General features: G+C 38.1%; 1 protein-coding gene across 1 annotated transcript; it reads left to right on the plus strand.

Moving 5' to 3' along the window:
• Nucleotides 1-892: 892 nt before the first annotated feature.
• ghrhrl (growth hormone releasing hormone receptor, like) lies at nt 893-18,623 on the plus strand. The gene is made up of 13 exons (XM_054603449.1): nt 893-961; nt 8,306-8,411; nt 8,977-9,084; nt 9,741-9,832; nt 10,485-10,588; nt 11,701-11,833; nt 11,989-12,142; nt 13,528-13,588; nt 13,933-14,002; nt 14,313-14,404; nt 15,193-15,322; nt 16,729-16,770; nt 18,522-18,623. The coding sequence occupies exons 1-13, from the start codon at nt 908-910 to the stop codon at nt 18,621-18,623; spliced, it is 1,248 nt and encodes a 415-aa protein (XP_054459424.1). The 5' UTR covers nt 893-907.
• Nucleotides 18,624-24,168: the final 5,545 nt, after the last annotated feature.

A 24,168-nucleotide genomic window follows, 5' to 3' on the forward strand; every position in this document is an offset into this window, starting at 1 on the left:
CACTAATCTGTGTCTTGTTTAGTGTTTGACAGCTTGGAACGACAGAAACAACATGATTAACTAACTGTGTGTGTGCTGCTTCAATCATTCAGAAATCTGACATAAACAAAAGACGGCAACACCCAAACATTCTTTTTTAACAAGACCTCTCATCTAAAGATATCTAGAGATGTGGGTTTTTCTTTAATCCCAAAAAATGGACAGTTCAATACAGACCAAGATGTTATGTAAAAAGTCTTAGTAATAAAATAATCCATAAACAGTTTTCCATGAAATAAACCAAATTAACTAATTGATCAATGAACAATCTGACAAGAATAGAAGTCTCAGAGAGAACAAAACACAATTTCCCATCACAGCATGGTCTGTGACTCATATCTCTTTATTTTCTTTTAGTTCGAGTTTAAAGTGGGAGTCCAGCCTGATGTTTTTCTAAAACATAACACAAGACCAACTGTTGTGTGTGTTTGGCGACACTCTCAGGCTCAGGAAAGCAGAGGGATGAATTTTGAGTATCTCTTCTGTGACAAACACCCGCTCAGCAGCAGCTGTAAAGCTCTCCGGCCAAAGTAGGAGCTTTTGCCTTCAAAATAAAAGACGAACATGTCTCTTCACAATCTAGAAACCTCTATTTAATTCGACTTTAATCCTTCATCGAATAATTGGAGGCAGTTCTATGCAATGCTATGGAAATCAATGGAAAATATTTTTTTCAGAGCTATTTCTGACCAATAGTTTGTGAGTGTGGTTTTTATTCTGAAAATATACACAAGACATGCTGCGTTTTGATTGCTGTGTGCTTGACAGATGTTGTATTTCACACCTGGAAAGAGAGAAAGTCTCAGCATCCTTCCAGCAGGAGTGTTTGTAGCAGTCCCACATTGGACTGAACGTTGGAACCGACGACATGTCCTTTCTCCACATCAGAGGGATTTTACTCACTATGTCTTTGGCTTCAACTGTGAGTGATTTACTATAATTTGACTTTTGTGGATGAAAAAAAAAAAGATAAAATATCATTTTTGCCAAAACTTCAAGCTCTCTTTTGCAGGAGATTAACAGTTGTTTCAAAAACCATAAATATTTATGAAAGAAGATGAATGAAAAAACCTTTAACTATATATTTGAGAAAAAACTAAAATAATCAAATTAATTTAATGAAAACAAGCCTGCGTGTGTGCGTGCGTCTGGATGATTGTGTGCGCGCCCTGCATCAGTCTGCAGGCACCTGATGTTGTTTGGTTCTTTACAGGTCTGCAGGAGTGTATCAGCACACGGATTAGAATTAGATCTATAGGCTTCTGAATGAGTGTGAATAACTATAAAGTGAGTGTGTGTAAAATGTTTAGTGCAGCCCCAAACACCATATAATTGTTCTGTGTGTTAAATTAATCTTGATCTTTTATCATATTAAATTAAAATCTGTTTTTATATCCTAAATGTATATTAATATATTTGGCAAAATGCCCTAGATTAACTGGGTTTAGCTTGCTTTTACAAAATATGATGATTTACTGGTTTTGTTGGTCTCCTAATATAATAAACTGAATATCTTTTAATTTTCAGTTTTTCTGACAAAACAAGAGCTTAGAATTTAGTCACCTTTGGTTCTGGGTAACTGTGATGGACATTTTCAGTATTTTTATAGACATTTTATGACAATGGATTTTTTTAATTAGATATTTTGCAGGGACAAGGCACATTGACTGAGCACTGTAAATGTGTCAGTGTAAGCCAAAATGGTAATTTCCAACTTTTCTCCGTTAGCCATCTGTTAAATTAGCCATTTAAACAACAATAAAATACACCACATGGAAAATTAGAAACAGAGCGAGCTCAACAGCTGAACAGGATCTAAAATCGTAGAGGAGTAGGGCAAGCATCATGCAATGTATGAAATGTAATCAAAATAGTCAACAGAATAATCAGTTATAAATAAAATAATCATTATTTGCAGACCTAATGCACTGCTACTGATAAGTGACCTGGTATTATTTTATCATTACTTTGTACTCAGTAATTTACATTTTGGAGATAGGTGTGTATGTGTGGAATTTGATACAAATAAAAGATAGTCTGCTAGTACAGATTAGATGCAAATATATGAGTATGTTTAGATTAGTTAATTGTATTTTTGCATTCAAATGTAAATTGTCTAACAGGCCTATCAGAAAATGTATGCTCGTGGGATGGGATATTAATAATGGGAATGTTAGGTTTATTTAATTTTCCATTAGACTACCACACAAACACACACACATACACACAAATTGGAATATGTTACCTGAATTCCCTTTATTTAAATCACAAAGTGAAAACTGCTGTATGACTTTCGTTTGCTGATATTACCACTTTGTTTACTATCTGCAGTGTGTTTACAATTCGTCTTGGCAAATCAACCGTGAAGAACCAAGACAGGCAACAAAACCACACACACATAGGCTTTGCACATCCACACACCGACAGCCTTTTTTTTTCTTTTTTTATTTTTTTACCAACAGCTTCATAAGGTTATTATTACACTGCCACCTCGCTAATTTCCATAATAGAATATAAATATGAGAAGCAGGCAAACAGCTGGTATGATGATCAGCGTGACATGGAGAGAATGGGAACAGGGCAGACCCATCACTGTGTTCCACTTCAGTCTATTCACTGTCAATGCTCAGGACTGCAGAGAATTATAATGAACTGTGTCTATAAACACACACACAATCACACACTTCAAAAGAAAATACAGTCACTGCAAGCAAGGCAAATAGTACATTGTCTCTTTTTAATGTTCAGGTATGACTGAATTTTTGCACCTAAAGAAGCAGCAGAGAGAGAAAAAAATAGGAAAGATGAAAGTTGTCTTGTAAATACACATGTTCTTATGAACTAAACCTAAATTTTTAGCACATTTTCATACAGTTGTCAGGTAACATTTTTTTCACATTTTGAAGAGTTAGATCAACACCAGTCTACACTAACACTTGTTTGTACAACTAAATATTTGACTAATTTTACTTTCAGCATGCGGTTAGCTTAGCCTAGCATAAAGACTGAAGGAAACTGCTGCTAATTGACAAGTTATGATTTGGCCAAGAAATAGTTTCTCATGAAACCCCCTCGTTTGTCCTTTTTACACTTCTACTCTAGATTTTGTTAGCTTTGTACAGAGCCATGCTAGATTTTTCCCTGCTTCCAGTCTTTATCTAGGTCAAGCTAACCAGTTGCTAATTCAAGCTTTATATTTAGCATACAGGAATGAATATAAAATCAATGTTTTCATCTAGCAAGTAACCTAATAATCATATTTTCCAAAAGTGATTCTTGTGTCTGTGATCTCTTTCTGATATCTGATTGTTTTCATATTTTTATCCCGTGCCACAGTACCATGGCTGCAGCTTTAAAGTGCACCTCATTTGCTGTTAAAAATAAGGCAACATCTGCAAAGTGAGCCCAGTTTGATGGACACTTTTTGGGTAGTGGATAATGGGCTTCACCCCTCAGAGAACATTTTTACAGCAGACTGCACACAAACCTGCCAGTGTGAAGCGGCCTTTGGGGTTGCATTTAGTTTCATGGCTCATAGTACCCAGACTTAGGCTACCTTATGCAGACCCACACCTCTCACCTTATGTCTGTTTCTGTTTCTTAAACGCATGCTAGTGTCTTCCCTTATCATATCATGCACTTTAAATGCATCAGCATGTCATCAGTCACCCGGTCTCTTGCTTTGTTCTTCATCCCCTGCTACTCAAAGCTTTGCTCTCAAATGCACACCATTCTTAGAATAACATTACATTACAGTCATTTAGCAGACGCTTTTATCCGAAGCGACTTACAGTCAGTAGTATATTACATATCATTCACCCATTCACACACTGATGACAGGCTACCATGCAAGGTGCCACCATCAGACTCTAACTAACATTCATGCAACATCCAGTCCACACCGATGGCAAGCCTTCGGGAGCAACTTGGGGTTAAGTATCTTGCCCAAGGACACATCGACTGCCGAAGCCGGGTATCGAACCACCAACCCTCTGACAATGCCACAGCCTCCCCTTAACATGTCTTCACAGTATCCTCTTACATATAAATAGGGAAGCCATGTGTAGTACATTGCATGAGCCCCGTCCGACACACGGTGTACCTTTTAGCTGATGCTTTGGTGTAGTGCGCTTCATTGTGACAATGCATGCATAAGTGTTTCTGCTTTGAATGTAACTCACTCTGGTGCAGTTCATCTCATGCTTGCTCAAACAATTAATTTTAATTAGACAGCCACAGTTTAGCAGAGAACAATATACAGCACCAGTCAAAAGTTTGGACACACCTTCTCATTCAACTACTTTGAAGAATCTAAAATATAAAACATATTCTGGTTTGTTGAGCATTTGTTTGTTTACCACATAATTATATATGTGTTCCTTCATAGTTTGGATGTCTTCAATATTAATCTACAATGTAGAAAAAAAATAAAAAAATAAAGAAAGAAAAACCATTGAATGAGAAGGTGTGTCCAAACTTTTGACTGGTACTGTACCTTTACATCTGTATAAGTGTCCCACCTTAAAGCACACTTGCTGCAAACTCTGGCTTCTCTGCAGGAGGCAAGGTAAACCATTTTTTTCACGAGTCGCTTGGCTTCTTTTGAAGAGGCGGAGCAGCAATTGCTTCTTAAATTGCGCAATGACACCTCTCATTAAATTATTAGCATTGCATTAAGCATTCGACACCTGTGGTCCTCATTGATGGAGGGAGAGATGGTGCTGAGAGGTTGTATGTTTGTTACTTCTTATTTAAAGTTACTGTGATAATACTTATGCCTCTATATGACTTATATAAGTAAACACCGTCAGTGAGAAGATTGCCTATTTCTATATAGATTTTCTTAATGCATGTTATCATTGGCAGCGGGTCGTATTCTGCGCCAAATCAGAAACAATCATCCAGGGTCACCAGAAACTCGGGCAGCGACCAGCGCAGAACCAAGACTGCTGGGAAAACTGTTCGACCCTGCTGTAGTATGAGTTGACATGACTATTCTAAAGATACTCTGGTGCTCAGAAACTATCACTATCACTTTTGTCCAGAGGGATGGCCAAAGTCAAAGTCAATACACAATGAAAGTTCCTTACAGCAGCTTTAAAGAAAATTTCACCTATGGTTATCTATTTTCACAGCATCGGTCTTGATTGAATATGCAGCATTTTTGGTTTAAATCCTTCAAACGCCTTGACTTTGCCTCTGATGTGAATCTCAAAGACAGACTGTCTGTTTTAAGACGCATCGGTTCAACAATAGCTTGATTTAATTAGAAGATTAGATTGCTTTACCGAGACTTTATGGAGATATTAATCAAAGTGTCAAAGAAATTCGCATGTTTTATCAAAATCTGTATCCCGTTTTGAAACTCGCAAATCTAGTTCTTCTTCTTAATTATTCAAAATGTGTAAACTGCCATTACACGTTTGGCATTTTGTTCTCAACTTCCCAAGCATTTTAGTTTTTTCAGTAACAACAAACCCTCACTCAGTTAAAATGATGTGCACAACATTATGATAATAAAAGCTATATCTATGCAAGGCGTATTCAGTCATGTAATTTCATGAAATGGCTCCAGGTGGGTTTGCAGATGTTGCTGTTTCCCCCTCAGAGAAACTCATAGATCTTTTTAATGGAAATGTGTATAACACACCATGGGCACATCCTATTGAATGACACTCAGATGGCTGTTTAGTGGGGGAAACTCTCCAGAGTGTCTGTGGTCCCAGAGGAATTTAGTGTCTGAAGCTTCTTTCATTATGACTTCCCTCAAGTGTTTCAAAATGGGATGCTGAATCCAACACAAACAGCTGTGGAATATGCCTATCAATAAGAAAGGTGACTTCATTACAGCTTTTTTTGCGGCCTGTTGTGTGGTCCTCTATGTTTTATTCATCTTTATACTGAAGTAGCCGCCTCAAAATTACTCAGCATGGGAAAAACTAAATGCTAAGCATTTTGTAAATCCAAGTAATTTTGGAAATGGTAGGGCATGGTGTTTACTTATCTGCCTTTAAGCACATCCTTTTTCTACTTATGTCTCGCTTTTGTCTGCATTTGCTTTCTTTTAACACACACACACACACACACACACACACACACACACACACACACACACACACACACACACACACACACACACACACACACACACACACACACACACACACACACACACACAGCCCCTAATCCCAAACCTAACCTTAAACCACGTCACCCTGAAATGTATTGGTTTTGAGATATTTTTCTTTTTCATATTAAATTCTAGGGCTGCACGGTGGTGTAGTGATTAGCACTGTCGCCTCACAGCAAGAGGGGCCCGGGTTCAATTCCCGGGCCGGACAACCTTCTGTGTGGAGTTTGCATGTTCTCCCTGTGTCAGCGTGGGTTCTCTCCGGGTTCTCCGGCTTCCTCCCACAGTCCAAAGACATGCAGCTTAGGTGCATTGAAGACTCTAAATTGCCCGTAGGTGTGGATGTGAGTGTGAATGGTTGTTTGTCTCTATGTCTCTTGTCTATCTCCTTCACCCATTGACAGCTGAGATAGGCTCCAGCACCCCTGCGACCCTTAACTGGATAAGCAGGTTACGGAAAATGGAATGGATATTAAATTCTGCACCAGCATGGCTGCGTAACTGAAGTCAAATTGTTATGTTTTTCAATAACTCAAGTCTGCAAAGAGCATTTAACATAAATTAATATTTTCTAAAGTGCAAGCAAATCTCATGTATTTATCTTGCCTAAATATTAAACATCCAAAATCACAGTACAGAATGAAAGCAGATATTTTATGATGCCAAAATGTGGAGGTGAATTAAAAGTAAGCAAAGAGATTCAGTAGCAATACCACGGAAGACTTTTATCAGGAAAAACCCATTGTTAGGATGTATGCTGTCAAAGCTAACTAAAGAGGCACCTGCCTGCTGCTCTGACCTTTACATTGAAGACCACCCACGTTCACCAGCAGCATGAGATAAAATTAAATGATGCTTTAATTTAACCCAGATAAGCAAAGCCCATTTCTACAAGATACTCAACTGACACTATGACAACCAGTTCTCAGTGAGCACAGGGAAATGATCTGTTTTATAGAAGGTTACCATCAATTTTCCATCTTAGATTTGTTATGTAGATTCACTTCTGGCCTTTCTTTTCTTTGGCATTCCTATCATCTGGAAACCTGTCATCACCAATGCTAATTATCAATTCTGACAAACACAAGCGTTCTATATTTATATCCATACTGTGCTTCGTAACCTTAGTAAGTAATGAGTCCCTCTCTTAAAGCATGGCCCTCGTTCTCTCTCTACAGCTCTCATTGTCATCAACAACATCTGAAGTAACAGCAGCAGTGTTCAAAAATACATTACATTCATATCGAACTCAAGTGGAAGGACTGTCGGCCCTTCGATTTTCTTGACAATCGTTCATTCGATCTAGTTCACACTTGATTGGTGTATTGCTAAGGACCCAAGGAAGTGCAGTGCAGAGTGTGAGCTCTTGAGATCTAGGGTTCTGTTTATTAGTAGTGTGTAAACCTTGTAGTGTATTGAGAGGGGATCTCTATTAACCGTTCACCGGCGAAATGGCCTGCTGGGTACAGCTTACTTTCCGTGGCTCCCTACATTATTTACTGTTGCACCGCCGTACAGCATGCTGGGTACAGCTCGCTAAGGAGGCGAAGTGTTGATTGGGAAGTTGTTTTGACTGTCTTGTCAACTTTCGGTGCATACTTCCTCCATCCACCTTGTTCCCTGCGTTACACTACCAACACCCACCTTACATCAGTCTCTATAAAAACAATGTGTTCTTAGTGTCTTCAATGTCAGTCAAATGCAAATGCAGTTATTTTGTTTTTATTTGGCATCAGGAAACGAAGGGATGAGCAGGGGAAATAACAGAAGGACCTCTGAGCGGCACTAAATGGATGGAGCGCACAGTTGTTGGAGGCCAAGACTGTGTCTGTGTCCTTAGGGACAAACTAATTTGATGAATTTTCTGAGCTTCCCCTCTTCGTATGCTATTGTGAAAGACCATTTTGCTTAATGCCACAGACGGAAATAGATTGAAAGGTTACTGATTCAGTCGGAAAGCATTTCCTGCTGAAGGCAAAATTACTCACTACCCTTTAGAGATTGACATACACATGACATGGAATGCCTTTTTCATGGAATTACAGAGTGAGTGGCGACTGTGTCCTCCGCTTGAATGTCTGTTTGTATCTAATCGAGCATCCCTTCCTTCCTTTCTTCCCTCTTTCCAACCTCTAGGCGTTGTCGAGCCTGCACCCTGAATGCGAGTTCATATTTCAGCTGGAGAAGGAGAAGCGTCACTGCCTTCAGTACATCGCAGAGCAGGGCAACAGAAGCACAGAAGGTGTGTTTTCCATTTTCAAAATCACTCTGCAGCAGTAGATCATCTTAATCCGGGCGTGGCTGAATTTGGGATTTAAAATATATTGCAGTACAATATTCGACAGGAGTCTAAGCACGAATAAATGCTTCACAGAGCATCATCAGTTGTTTGGTTGTCCCCAACTGCAGAATGAAAATGCACTGGGTTATCTGTCACTGGGATGCATCGGTAGAGAAGACCATTAAGGATAGTTACACAAGATTATGTGCATGTAATCTATCTCAAGATAAAGGCTTGGGTTGGAGATCTACAGTACTTCCTCATTGTTGTCTTAACACAATTTACACAGAGGCGTTATGATGTTATGGCTTTGAGGTAAGTCGGGGTATTGTGCATGATACACCCCATTTACCTCCACTGTATCTCCATGGCTATATATTTAAACAGAGTGCATTTACTGGGGGCGGTGTATGACATTGCATATAAATGTTCGTTAATGTAATCTCTTTTCTGATTAACGAACCCGACACACACACACACACACGCCAACCCTATTTTAACCTTCTTTTTTCTTCTACAAAAAAAGGTTGTGGGCCATTCTGGGAGGCAGTCGCCTGCTGGCCTCATGCAGCCGTTGGGGAAACAGTCCAAAGAGGTTGTCCTGCCGTCTTTTCCCTCTTCAAAAACAACACAGGTGACTAAAGGATCACATGGTGAAAGAGGGGGTGGGTAGGGTGTTTGGGCTCAGATAATGATGAGAGCAGCGTTTTCACCTGCGAGGCAAAAAGATAAATTTGTTCTGTAATGAAAGCAAAGGGCGTTTTTTTATCTTATTTTTTTTTCTCATAAAGTATGTCTGTTTATTTATTTGTTCATGCATTTATATACTGATACGGTTTCTTAGCCTAATGGCGGCTCTCAGGGATCAGATTGTCATAGGAATCCTAAATCAAAGTAGTTTTTCTTAATAGGTAGCAGAATAGATTGTAAGACACATATAAATGTTTAACTAATAGGCTACAGCCACACTATTGGCCCTGTAAGACTGTATTTAGGCACAGTGGTGCTTTGAGCTAAATGCTGCATTCATGTCGTAACGGATCGATGGTAGAGAAAGATTCTCATGTTAACAACAAGCGAGCGGTCACGAATATCTGAGAATTCAATGAGGTACGATCACAAAGTTGGCTGTGTAAGGGACAGAATTTCCATATCATTTACATTTGGGTGTAATTACAAAACCCTGAATGGCTTAAATCACCAAACATTCTATTTCTCTCTCTTGACAAGTTTGTGAATATATTCTGGCGATAAAGAAAAAATATGAACTTTTGATATCTTTCACCTCAGGTTCAGTGAGCCGTAACTGCACCAGCGGAGGTTGGTCCAGACCTTTCCCAGCATATCACATCGCCTGCAGTGTTGACGATGACATACCCGAGGTGAGAGCGTCCAGCCTCAGACTGTAATGAAAATAAACTACTGCCCGTATACCTTTTTGTTTCTTTTTGGAGTCGTATTATAAAGAAATAGTATGAAGAAAATGTATTCAAGCATAAATGTGCCTCATATGAAAATACTTTTGCAAGGTAGAAAGTGAATTGAATGTCACCCATATCAGGTAATAGCTGAAATTATCTTTTTTCACAAAGAGAGAATGATGCTTAATCGTGCTGAACAGTATTTTTGGAGGATCATTTTCAGAAAATCACTTTTGGCGCTATACAAAACTACTTCTACTGATCTTTTGTCTTGAGTTAAAAAATACTTTCTTCATATAGCAGGGTTGAAAGTCACAAATTACAAGTTTTGATGTAATTAAGAAGCTCTTATGTACTTTTGTGAGTCGATTCAGTCGTCTGCTTAGTCCAGTCATTCTGCTATTTGACTCAGCTTCAAGATATGGAGAAAGCTTTCTTGCTCTAATTCCACCGTCATCTCTTCAGTGCAGCTGAGTCCTGAGCTTGTCTGCAATTTGGTGTCATTTTGAGACATTAAATTCATTGAAGGCCTCACAGCATTTCAAAAAGCCTCGACACTGGAGTACAATGTCCATTTTTTTTTACAAAATCTTCCTTCTCATTTTGCTTTCAGACGGAGCAGTCATACTTTGCCACAGTGAAGCTGATATACACCGTCGGCTACAGCATCTCTCTAGCGGTGCTGGCTGTGGCTGTGTTGATCCTGTTGCTCTTCAGGTAAAAATAGATGGCATTAAAATAAATCTTGGTTGATCAGATGGAAGACAGAAAGACTTTCATTTCATTTTTCATCATGTGGTAAGCAGGTGATCAGCTTAGCTGGAACATCTAGCCTGGCTCTGCCCAAAAAACAAAAACACCTCTAAATTTTTACTAATAAACAATATTTTTGTTTGTTTAATATGTACCCAAACGGAAATGTGAAAACGCTAAGTTGTGTTTGCAGACATAAATTATTCATATAGCGTACACATGGACATAGCTTTTTAGTCTTCTTCTTTAACTCTTGGCAAGAAAGCAAATAAGCATATTTCCAAAAATGTTGTACTTTTCTTTTAAGGAAAAGGACTAATGGCGTTAATGGAGCCACCAAGTTTGAAACCTAAAGTAAAAAAAAAAACATTACTGAAATAAAAGCAGCTGTCATGTGTATGATGCAAGGAAATGACCATTATTTTCCCTCTCATGATCCCTGAAGTGCTTCTCCTTTATCTGTGTAGTCCTCCTCAGTTCCAATTAGTTCTGTCATGGATTTGGATCCTCATTGACTGGCTCAACAGCTGCTATAAGTCCACTGGTAACTGGTTGTAACAACGTCAATGATCTCGTCACCTGCCCGCATCACTCATCTCTATGGTTCACTGGATTAAAAGATGTAGGAGCGTGTAGAACATAAAACCTATCAATAATGGTTTCTTTTTTTATCTCTGTGCAGCTTGTGTGCAGTTCTTATACATCTGTTTCTCCCGAAATCTCTATGAAATTCCTTTCGTAACTTCCATCTCTTTTCACATTTTTATTTTATTTTTTCATCCTCATACTATACTTTTTTATTGTTTTATTTTGTTGCTAACAAGTAGGGTTTTTCATTTTTCTGTCTCACTCTGTGGCCCTAAACTGACATCATACTGTGACAGCTGCCTATCAAAGACCTTGTACACCAAGGCAATATAGGTATCATTTAGGGTGTAACAATGTAGTTACACAGTGTGTTGTAATGCAGAGTATTTAGACCATCAGGCTGACTTGTAATAATTTTGCTATGATAGGCCATTATGTGCATTAACCAACACTACAGTACATTTATAACCTGCCTGACCTTTCAACAGGAGGCTGCGTTGTGCCAGGAACTTTATCCACATCCAGCTTTTCATCACATTCATCCTGAAAGCTGGGGCTGTGTTCATAAAGGATGCAACTCTGTTCTCAAGTGATGACATCAACCACTGCACCCTTTCCACAGTAAGAACAAAACACTCTTGGTTGTGTGAAGGAATTTCCCTGGGCAGAATTCCTCATGGCTCTTATCGCATAACAACTGTGCACCTCTCTCTTACTAATCCACCCTTACAATTCACCCTATGTCCTTCTTTTCCTTCTTGTTTTTTTCTTTCCAGTTTGCCTGTAAGGCCTCTGTGGTCTTCTGTCACTACTGTGTAATGTCCAATTTTTTCTGGCTGCTGGTGGAGGCGCTTTACCTCAATTCCCTGCTGCTTTCGTCCTTTTATCACAGCCTACGATGCCTCTGGGGCTTCAGCCTGCTGGGATGGGGTAAGAGATCTTGACATGCGATTTCCTCGACATTTGTTATGCAGAGCATCTTCCTTTATAGTTCCAATATAAGATGTCCTAAACTACAGTACGCTGCATGATACTATTATACTCTTACAAAAAGGCTGATAAATAAAGTAGGATATTAAACATTGGTGGGTGATAGATGCAAGGATTAAAAAAAAAGAGAGACACGAAAAGACTGGATGATTGATATTTTACAGATTTTGTATCTAATCTATGTTGGCTCAAGTTTAGTTGCACTCATAAATTAGAGAAGAGAAAGGAAATTAACAAACAGTTATCAATGCAAATTGCCTGAAAGGTTTTGAAAGTGCATGCAAGTCCACATTGGTTCGTGTGGGCCAAACCACTGCTGTTTATTCTGCATCTAATACATTATGTGCATAATGAGTTTGTACTTGTTTGATCTTAGAAAATAGATGTGTTTTTATTAGTATTCCTATTATTTCACGCTCCAGATTGTTATTCATCTTAGAGTGCAGAAATTCAAAGATGACAATGTGAGGGACAAAGAGAAGTATACTTCAGTCTCCAAAATCAGATAACTAATTTCAAACCTATTGAGCTCAAGAGTTTTATATTTATTGCATTTATATTCTGTGATTCAAAATAGATTCACTGCTGCCTTTAGGGACAACAAGAAGCAGACAGAGTGCCATCGGCCAATCTCCTCAACCTAATAATGTAAAACAGCCAGAAACTCTCCTGGCTCGGTTTCATCAGCGGTAATTACCAAACAAAGTGAATTAAAGTTTACGTCCCTGTGGCAGTAACTACTAATGTATTTGATTATGTTTGTGGGTTGGATGTTTCTGCCTCTTAACTTGCCACAAGTACAATGAATATACAGGAATTTGTCCCAGCCGTGGCAAGGCATGACATTGTTACTGTGGCGTAGTGGAGAGCAAGGTAGTTCTCCAATCAGAGGGTCGGTGGTTCGATACCCGGCTTCGGCAGTCGATGTGTCCTTGGGCAAGACACTTCACCCCAAGTTGCTCCCGAAGGCTTGCCATCGGTGTGGACTGGATGTTGCATGAATGTTAGTTAGATTCTGATGGTGGCACCTTGCATGGTAGCCTGTCATCAGTGTGTGAATGGGTGAATGATATGTAATATACTACTGATTGTAAGTCGCTTTGGATAAAAGCGTCTGCTAAATGACTGTAATGTAATATAATGTACTGTAGATGTGCAGTGCATAAAGCCTCTAAAATATTCCATTTACAGATCAATACAGATATAAGAAACGTTTTCAATCAACAGGTTCACACATTGATAACCATCTAATTAAGATTCAACCAACACAGTGTGTATTCTTTGCATTTCACTGACATTAGTTTTGCTATTCTGCCTTTCCACAGGTGTACCTGTGCTCTTCATCGCCCTGTGGATTGGGTCCAGGGTGTACTTTGAGGACACAGAGTTTGTATAAACTTCTAGTACCACTTCTTTCTCCACAAGCACAGTTATTTCTTATATATATATTTAAAGCACACTACAACAGACGTAATGACCAACAGAGCCACAGTGTATAGAAGTTTCCTAAAATGTAATGACATACAGTATAGCTTTTTGATGAAGAAACACAATCTTAAGAGGGGAGGTGAGATACTTAACCATTTACAACTTTAACTATTTTTTATTTTTATTATTTGCACTCACTTTGTTCTTATTGTACGGCAATTTGAAGTCATTGTACATCAAACCTACAAAGGACTTCTGCCGTGCGACGAAAGAGCACATGTCAAAATTGTCTTCCTATATAGATGTTGGGACATCTACGAGGACTCACCCTATTGGTGGATCATCAAGGGACCAATTGTTGTGTCTATTGCGGTAAATACTCCCATTGTGCCGAAACAAACAAAACTGTTAGCTATGTACCGAACAGATTGTGAGGCAGATGTCTTGTTTACTTTCTTTTTAGAGATGGTTTCAGAGAAATTGTTTGGAAAAAAATGTATTTTGTGCTTATTTGAATAGAAAGTCAAAAACTGCCCTCACACCTGTCGTAGTCAATCACACACTGGGCTGCTCATATTGTTGCCATGACATTCAGTAATTGCCTTGTTGTGCATGACATTTGACATTTAATCTCATTAAAGCTTAACTTTTTTTTTTTCATTCTTGATTTTTCAATCAACAGGTGAATTTCATTCTCTTCATGAACATCATCAGAATCCTGATACAGAAGCTCAATCCTCGGCTGATCCACTTCAATAACTCCTCTCAGTACAGGTAATGCTTCGGCTGCAGACACATGTGGACGCAGTATGAGTGGCTGAACTCAGCAGTGAAACAGTTTCTCCTACTTTAGTCATTACAGCGTTTATTGCTTTTATCAGATTTTGCTTTCATCTTTTTTGCGTTGCGTCCAGGTGACTTTATTTATCTTGAACCGTTAAGCTTTTGCAGTCTGATGGACACATCTTCAAATATGTTTTCACTGTGTTTGATACTCTGATAAGTAGACACTTTGATTTAGGGAAAGATGCGAGTTGTATGAAAACTTTTGATGCTCCACAGTTGGCGATGTAAAATTCATTCGGTCACTGCTGAGCCTCAAACTAGTCAGTCTGGCCACGTCTAGCTTCCCACTTCCCAGTATTAGAATTTCTAATTGAAATAGGCTCATAAATTGTCTGAAAGTGTTTAGGAACATGATGCAATATCCGGATCTTATAAAAGAAATACCAAAGGCACCGAAGTTGAGTAATGCTTGACTTAATTGCACCAGGTAGCTGGATTTGTTCCACCGCACATCAAAAAGAAAACATTACCTCTGCACTCATTTTTTTCGATATCCTCACTTTGAATCATGCACCTGCTACTACCTTTCCCCTCATAAACAAAATCTACATACAGACTGACGCACACACACAACCATCCTCTTGATTGCCATCTGATGATTAGCATGGCTGCAGGCATGATGCTATTCGGAGGAGTATTTAGATTAGAAGTGCACTAAATGATTCCCTTGGGTAGCTTCACCTCCTGCACCTTGTCTCTTTCCTTCTGTGCAACAGACGCCTGACTAAATCCACTCTCCTCCTCATCCCTTTGTTTGGGACTCATTACATGGTCTTCAACTTTCTGCCTGACTACTTCAATGTAAACCTGCGCCTCTGCATGGAGCTGTGCATTGGATCCTTCCAGGTACACACACACTACATTCTGATGCATTATACATGCTCTAATACAATTGTAGAAGCTTACCCTGCTAAATTTGTTTACATGTTTTTTCTTTGATATGTATTTACATTAACTAATTTGGTTCAATTAGCGCTGGTGTGAAATAACTGTTGTGTTACTATGGAGAAATACTGTATATAATACCTAAGATGTTGAAATGTCCTCTGTTATGACTAGCCTTTGAACCTCTCTGGTCCTTTTTCTTCTTTGTGCATAGAGAGCGATGTCCCGCCCCTTCTGGTTGACCACCATGGGAGCATAAAAAAATATGTATTGTAGTTAATGGCGAGAGACTAATCATTTTTTGATTTAGTGGGAAGAGAGGCGGTGGACTCTGTGTTCACATCAATGATGCTTGGTGTTCAGCCATAGTCAAAGTTGATTGACAATGTTTCCTTGGTGTACATTTTTTTATGTTAAGATTTTGACAATATTGCCAAGAGAATTGTTTTGTTGCTGTTGTTTACAGTCCCCTGTCCTCTCCTGATGGAAATGCTAAAAAAAAACCACTTCCAGAATGGACATTTGTTTTTGTTTTTGCCCTGTTTTCTTGTTTAGCAAATGGGCTACAAGAACATTTTGTGAGTCCTTGGATCACCAAAGTGATAACAATTCATCCCGAAGGGGACATGAATGAGTGTGCCTAATTGTTGTTGAGATATTAAGATCTGGACCAACATGGCTAAAAATATTATTTTTAATACCAAATTCCTATTTGATAAAATGCTTTAGAAGAGCAATAGTTATATGCTTGAGAAGCAGTATTAAAGAATAAGTGAATTAGTGGAAAAGAGCTTATCAGGGCTATGTTGCTGAGAGTGTTTGCATCTGCTGAGGACATGCAACCACGAAAAAGAAAAATGGCTTCCTCCACTTCATGGCACACGTGACTCAGGCTGGTTTGTTTGCCAACTCTCCAGATTGGATTTAGCCCCTGCCACCCTTCCTGAATTCAAATTAATCAATTAGGCCCAGAAGTGTCATATAAGTTTGGAATATACTGTAAACAAAAGAGCCCATATCGCTGTAACCCAGGCTTTTTATTTATAAAAGAGGTGTAACAAGTATGTCCAATTTTATTATGAATGTTGTAGTATAAAGATAAGAAGTAAGGTAGCAGAGTTTACAGCCTCCTCCTTTAAATAATACAGCCATCTATCATTGAGATATAAATCCAAACGATTCATCATTCCTCTCTTGTTTTCTGGCTGTGTGAGAGAAACATAATAGATTTTCCTGACCTATGTTTTTTTATTTCTATAGCTTGTCAGCTCTCATTTGTCATCTAATATTAAAGCTTTTTTCACATGAGCCACCTAATGGTGCGGACTTGTCCTACATGTTAATAATCAAAACCATCTCTCTTACAGGGGCTTCTTGTAGCGATTCTCTACTGCTTCCTCAATCAAGAGGTCAGTACGAGCCGCAGCACTCTCAAGCGTTTACTATAACAAATTCAACAAAGCACTCAGATAATTTCCTGCTGTGTTGCATAATAAGCCTGTGTACCAAGACCACATACCAGGGAGGGTTGAGTGGTTCATAGATGTCAAAGCGTAAAAGCAAAATAATTAGCACCTCTCTTACCTTCTATTGCGTAATTGCCCTAATGTAACCACCAAGATTAATATGAGGACTTTCCAACAGTGTTTAATATTCAGTACACAATTAAATCTAAACCCATGTTTATCTGATTTGTGCTTTAGGGCCTCATGGGTAGTACTTGGAAGTCACTCAATCCTCATATAGACTAATGGAATGGCTAATTGAATTTACATCTATGTCCTCTTGTAGATTAAGAGCTAAAATAATACAACAGTGGATTATCCATAATTAATATCCTGATGCCACAGGAAATTTATATCTAATGCTTCATAAATGTCACGGTACCCCAATAACAAAATGTCAAATATATACATTAGACTACTTAATATCCAATAAAAGGACCTCTGTGATGGAAGGGGAATTAAATATTGAATTTAATGTTAAAGTTCTATTGAAGTGTTTTTAAGATAACCTGGCTCTGTCCAAGGGTAACAATCTTTACCTATCTGCAACTCTAAAAGACGGTAGTATACATTATATCTATTTTATTTTTTTATCCATACAAACAACAAGGTGTAAAATCAACAATTGTGCAGGGGGGGTTAAGTATTGGACTATATTTTTGCCAGGTAACCAGTGTTGACTCTCAAGAAGCACTGCTCCTGGCTGAGAAACTTTCCTGGACATAACCCCCTTTTAGAGCGATATGTCATTCTGACACTTGAATACTTTATAAAGGATGTTTAGCGGTGCTGGTATGCGGATTTGGTTACCGTTGGACTGAGCCAGGTCACCTGTTTCCCCAAGTCTGTGTGCTAAACCAGGGGTTCTCAACCTTTCGTCACTTAACGCACACTTCCGTTTGGTAAAATAAATTCTGAGGACCACCTTTCCAAATAAATAAGTAACAAAAACAACATAACATGACCAAAAAAGTAGAAAAAAATACACTGGGCTGTAAATGTGCTGTGCCTTTGTTAGTTGTAATGACCAAAATAAATATTTTGCTTCCCATCACCCTTCACTGTTGCCTTTATGAATACAAATTCAATGTATTCAATTTGCATCACCACACACTTTGGAGCTTTTACAGGCATAGGGTTGTCTCCCACATCACCTTTTCGTTTCAAAAAGCATTTTGTGTCACTGCATCCATGGGAACATAAGCTAACAGTGGCAAAAACCCAATTTTCTCTACCTAATGATGTATCGTGATTGCAGTGGTGATATTCAAACGTAACTGGTCATTAAAATTGGTGCATTTTAATTTGACATTTTTATATTCATAAACTAAGCTAACCATATTTAACAGTAAAATATGAGATGGGTATCATTACACTACATTACATTACAGTCATTTAGCAGACGCTTTTATCCAAAGCGACTTACAGGAAGTATCAAATGTATTCCCCGAAATGTGGAACAATTGCTAAGTATATTCTAAGTATATTGCAGTGTTGCATACACATATTGATTTGGTTAAAAGAAAATCATAAACCAATTACAATTTACAATTTAAATAAATACATGTGGCATGTAAATTGCAACAGAATAATCTTTCTAGTTGGAAAACAGCCTCATTCTGCATTTTCTGTATTTGTTTGTGTGTGTTTGACAGGTCCAAAAAGAGGTCCACATGCAGTGGCTGAGGTGGCAGGAGCGGAGCTATGGTGTGGTGTCACCCGCTGCAAAATGCAGCCAGATGGACACACCCTTCTAGTGGTAGCCTTCACCATCATCCTATAGGTCTTCTGCTAACTGGACTTTCACTGAGGACATGCTTATGGGCATGTGATTGTCTGCAAAGGGTTGGACATTACACACCATACCAGTGATTGTCGGCCATGTCTGTACGTTTTCATTCCATACCCGATGATAGACTTTTTTTACTGGCTGCGCTCCTTCTGCAAGAATAGAGGAACCGGTGTGAACTTTCCAACGGGGAATGATACTGAGATCTCATGACATTTAGCACATTTTAATACAGATCATGCAAACTTCATATGCATTTCCCATAAGACACTGTGACAACAATTTTAGGAGGATCAGCTCACTGGTCAAAGTAAATAATGCGAATTTTGCTGAGCTGAGAGTTTAGCCTGAAGATGAAAGAACCCTCACTTAGAAGTAAATAGTTGAGCCGTATATCGGTTTTAACCGACAAACAGATATGCTATTTTGATAAGTGTACATTTTTATGTACTCACTATATAGTGCAGATGCTAAATAATTATACAGTATATTGAAATTTGATTCCATTTATCACCTATGCTGCTGTAAAGCCTGTTAAACATGTGATATCTAGACATTTTCTTATGATATATGATATAGCCTACCGCCGAGTGACATACAAAATGATTCATCACTAGCTAGCAGCTCACAGGACGATTAAAAGGATTATTTTTAATGACTTTCATTTTATGTATTGGTATTATAACATTGTATTAAATAATTTGTATAATATTATTCATATTATCTCAGAGTGTGGGAAGCACTGATGGATTGTGATGAGTTGTTTTCTTTTGGTTTTTATACTTGTTTTTATACTTATTGTTTTTATGTAGTACTTATGTTTGTTTATTTATTTATTCATTCACAGTGAGGATCAATGCAAAAATTGTATTACTTGAGGTATTAAAGACTACTCATACAAGCTATGACATTAGCTGCAAGTGTTATTTTGCGAGGGGAGTGAAAAACTGCACACTCTTGAACTTTGATGGCACACTGTTGTGAGCGACTGTAAACTTGTAAACAGTTGTATTCTGTCACGTCATGTGGGCAAAAGAGATCTCCACTGCCATCTGCGAATCAGTAGAGCACTATTAAATATCAATGTCTTAAATATCAATATATGTGATGCTAATCTATTGTACAGTGTTATGAACTGCATTGTTATGTAAATAATGATAAATCAGGATATATCATTTCCATAAGCACTACATTTGTGATTGCTTGTATTCTTTAAACGTTATAAGCTGAACTTTTTTGGACCAGAAAACAACTAATGCAAAATATTTCATCACCGCCCACTTTCACACCATCCATAATTATCTTGTTACAATAATGTATTTTATTTAAACAAAACGTTTAACTTAAACTGAATGTATAAACTAAGTGTTATTTCATCGTCACCTTTCTCTGTTGTTGTATTTGGATTGTTGCTGCTTTTCTTGAGCCTCTCTCTGTGATGTTTTTAATGGTTCCTGTAAGTTAAAGCATAAAAATGTTTACTCAGCTTTATAATGGCTCTCTTTCACAAAATGAAGATATCAGCTGGCAGCTACAACATGTTAAAGCTGTGATTAAAGCTAAAGACATCAAAGTCATTGTGGCTGCATGTAAAAGACATTTAACAATATTAATAGTTTTATAGTCTATATGTTATATTTTCTAAATGTTATTGTTGTGCTTATTTAGTTAGCTGTTAAACTATCGAGTAGTGTGCGGGTGATCCTGGTGGTGGAGAGGAGAAATAAAAAATATAAAACAAAGCAAATAAAACCATCATAACCCACTAGATCCTTGACATTATACTCTGTATTGAAATCTGCATAAAAATTATTACAGACATTTAAAAAAGTCTGTTCTAGCATACATATAATAAACACATATTTCTTTACACTTGGCTTTTGTTTGCTGTAATTGTAATGAAGCTTCCATCACTGTTCAGTGTGCATCCATCCATCTCATGGGCAGAATTTTGATTTCAAAGTTCGGGGACACATTTTGTACAGGCACAAATCCTCAAAAGGGCTTTGGATTTTCAGATACTCCTAGAACGGGTAAAACAAAACATGAGAATAATGGTTTTTCATAATTTGGTGATGGTTGTAACAAAAATATTTTTTTTAGATATAAATATATAGAAATGTTATTAAAACCTCATAGTGTAGTATGCAATTCAAGTGTATTATACAATTATCATGGTATAAAATGCCATAAAAACTTCATACAGTAAGTCATAAAAAGGCATAGTATAGTATTCCATGAAATGTCATATCAATGGTCATTAAAGTATTATAGTAGTGTGCCATAAGAGTCATAAAACAATCATAGTATAGTGTCATTAAAAAATAATTGTATATTATGCCATGAAAATTCTCCTAACATAATTGATATAGTTATTGTAGTATCTGTTGAAGTGATTGTATGAGATGTTGCTGTAGACACCTTTGTCATAGTAGTTGTTGCAGTAGTAGAAGTTGGCACATGTGTGTGAATGTGTTGGTAGTTTTATGTAGTCCCTTTCTTCTTTTCTCCCCAGATGAGTGTAGCATTAAACACCAAAACTGAAGACGACAGAGTTTCTTCACTTCGTCCTCCATCTTTTACTGTATCAACTTAACCTAATGTCGGGTTGGCACTGAGCTTATAATGCCTTATTTTCAATTAAAAATATGGTAATATTTTTTTCCTTCCATAATACCCTTCTCCTGAACCACTTATCTGGTCAGAAATTTGGTGTTCAATGTTGTTCTTGTTCATATTAATGAAAACCGACATACTGACAGCTTTGAGGAGTGGAAGGCAGGATTATATCCTTCAGTTTCACATCCGTATTATTTTCTTAGATTAAGCCACTGACCTTTTCTCCTACCTTTCAGCAATTTGTTTTCCCAAAAACAACCGTTAAGATAAACTGAGAGTGAACCACTTCTCATTCACAACGTGAGTGCCTGGGCCAGCGCAGAAGTCCAGTTTAACTGTAGCTGTCTCCGGCTAAAACTCAACTATGAAAGATGTAATTCATCCTCTGAATAACAGTTTGCATTTGTTCCTACTGCTGGACGGATATATCCTTCCTACCTATGGACAAACAAGTGCAAAATTAACATTACATTACTATATTGAGAGACAAAACTTACTACAGCTGCTGGTCAAAAATGATTCCAAAAGTGAAATGAATCAAATTTTTTGAACGTTTGTTTAACCTCTGTAAATTGTAGCGACAAAAAAATGTCCTATGTTATACTCATAGTCATTTCACAATTCAATCACAGTGAACATTTTCTGCACTTTTCTGACCTTTCCCTTTTTTTCTTTTATTGATCATCAACTGCATTTAAGATCAATTAGTTACTCACTACAAATGAATTAAACACTAAAGATATTTTATATTTGATTTAGCAGATGCAACCGAAAATGGCAACTCAGTATATCTGGTCACATATTTGATACGTTTCATTAAGACTAGTGAAATATTGTGACCATAGTTTAGATGGTCATTCATTTCGTGCTGGTTATGTTTTCTTTTGCTGTAAACAGCTGAGGAGAATCTGAAATGAAGCCAGTGCTGGCCCATCCTTACATACAACTTTTGTTATCACTCCAGTCTAACTGAATTCAAAAAAATTACCCTACAACTACTCAAAGTACAAATATTGAAATATTTTTTACTAACGCTGTTGTTATAAATTTAATTACCGCTGTTTCTATAAATAATACTAATAATAATCAACTTTATTTCTGAAGTACTCTTCGAAACAAAAGTTACAAAGTGTTTTACGTGGCTGAACCAAGATTTAAACGTTTATTTAATTATTATTATTGTTATTCCTGTGGATGCTTTCTTACATACAGTCTAACATTTCACTTCTACCACCTTTACTTACTGCTATCATCAGCTATCATTGCAAACTATTAACTTCTAATAAAGTTGATAGTCAATGTCATGGTATTGTTTATGCACAGCTAATCATGTGTTCATGTTGCAAACTGGTAACAATAACTAAATAATATCATCAATCTCATATAATATTGATACAACAATGAGCATTGGTTCTATTACAACAAAATAACAAAAATATTTCTCACAAGTACTGGTAAACTACTACTACAGCTGGAACTTAAAAGCGTTTACTGCTGTTGACTCTTTGACCTCCAGTGTCAGCCCGGGTCTGCATGCTTTATGACCCCAGAGTCAGGGTTCAGAGCAGGGCCGCGTCCCGGAGCAGCCTGCGGGCCTGACTGCTGCTGCTGCTGCTGCTGCTGCTCTTCAGCGGTGATTCGGGATTCTTGGAATGGGAAGTGCAGAGCTTCGTGGACAGGATGTGGAGCCCCCCCACACTGACACAGAGAGCTGGCTTGCGTCTGCACCATTACGCATCTGGAGAAGATAAGAGGGAACATTTTTGACATCTGGGATAACTCGGCTGTCTCTCCGTCTGTCTCAAAGCCGTTCATAAGTGCGGATACATCTGTAAGTTAAGTTTGTTTCACTTTTACTCAGTTTGTGTGTCGCTGCATCACTGCCCTGTAAGTTAGTCCCACAGACGTGTTTAATGGTTTTCAGAGTCTATTGTTGCAAATGTTTTCCATAAACACCGCTGCTTTTCATATTTTCAATTTGAACTGACTTTATGTAAAACGTGTATTCCAGCTGCTGTACGTTTCTTTTGTTCTTTGTAGACAGCCCAGGTGTTTGATGTTAAACTTAATAACAGGGTACTCTTACCCCTATGTTGTTATGCCTGCCTGGACATGCACTATATGGCTGCTGTGTGTGACTGCTGCACACAATTCATATCAGAAGGCATAGAGTTTCACAAACTCATTCACATTTATTGTACTTGTCACATGCTCTATACTGTTATTTTCTGCATTATTAAACACTTTTTGAGCTGTTTTTTTTACTTTGGCCGGCACACCTCCTCATCTCCACACAGGGATTCGGGTGATGATGACTCACCTCAGGACTCTCCTGGCAGCCCTGCTGCTGGGTTTGGTTCTGGTTCTGTCTGTGTCGGAGCCTCTGAGCAGCCCTGGGGAAAATGAAAATGAAGTCCTGAAACACACAGAGACGGAGCTCACCAAGAGCCAGGTCAGTGACCGAGGAGACCCTCCACGCTATTAAAGACATGAATAAGAAAAGAGAGATAAGTCCTTGTTGGATGATGTTATGTGGATGGTTACACTCGGTTTGTTTGTCCTGTTTTTTAAACAGGTGACTGAAAATGCCATCGGAAATCTCAGTGAGACTACACCGAGCCCCCTACCTACCCCAGGTTTTTATTTCTCCTGTCTTTCTTTTAGCTGTTTCAGTTTCTCCTTCGGTTGCTATCTTATTTTTCTTTTACATTAACAGCTCCTTCCACTGCCACAGTTTCCCGAGCCCCATACCTACCACATGTGAGTTTGTTTTTACCTGTGTTTCTTTTCACTGTTTCAGTTTCTCCTTCGGTTGCTATCTTATTTTTCTTTTACATTAACAGCTCCTTCCACTGCCACAGTTTCCACGAGCCCCATACCTACCACATGTGAGT

The sequence above is a fragment of the Anoplopoma fimbria genome, chromosome 8 (genome assembly GCF_027596085.1).
Source record: "Anoplopoma fimbria isolate UVic2021 breed Golden Eagle Sablefish chromosome 8, Afim_UVic_2022, whole genome shotgun sequence".
NCBI lineage: Eukaryota > Metazoa > Chordata > Actinopteri > Perciformes > Anoplopomatidae > Anoplopoma > Anoplopoma fimbria.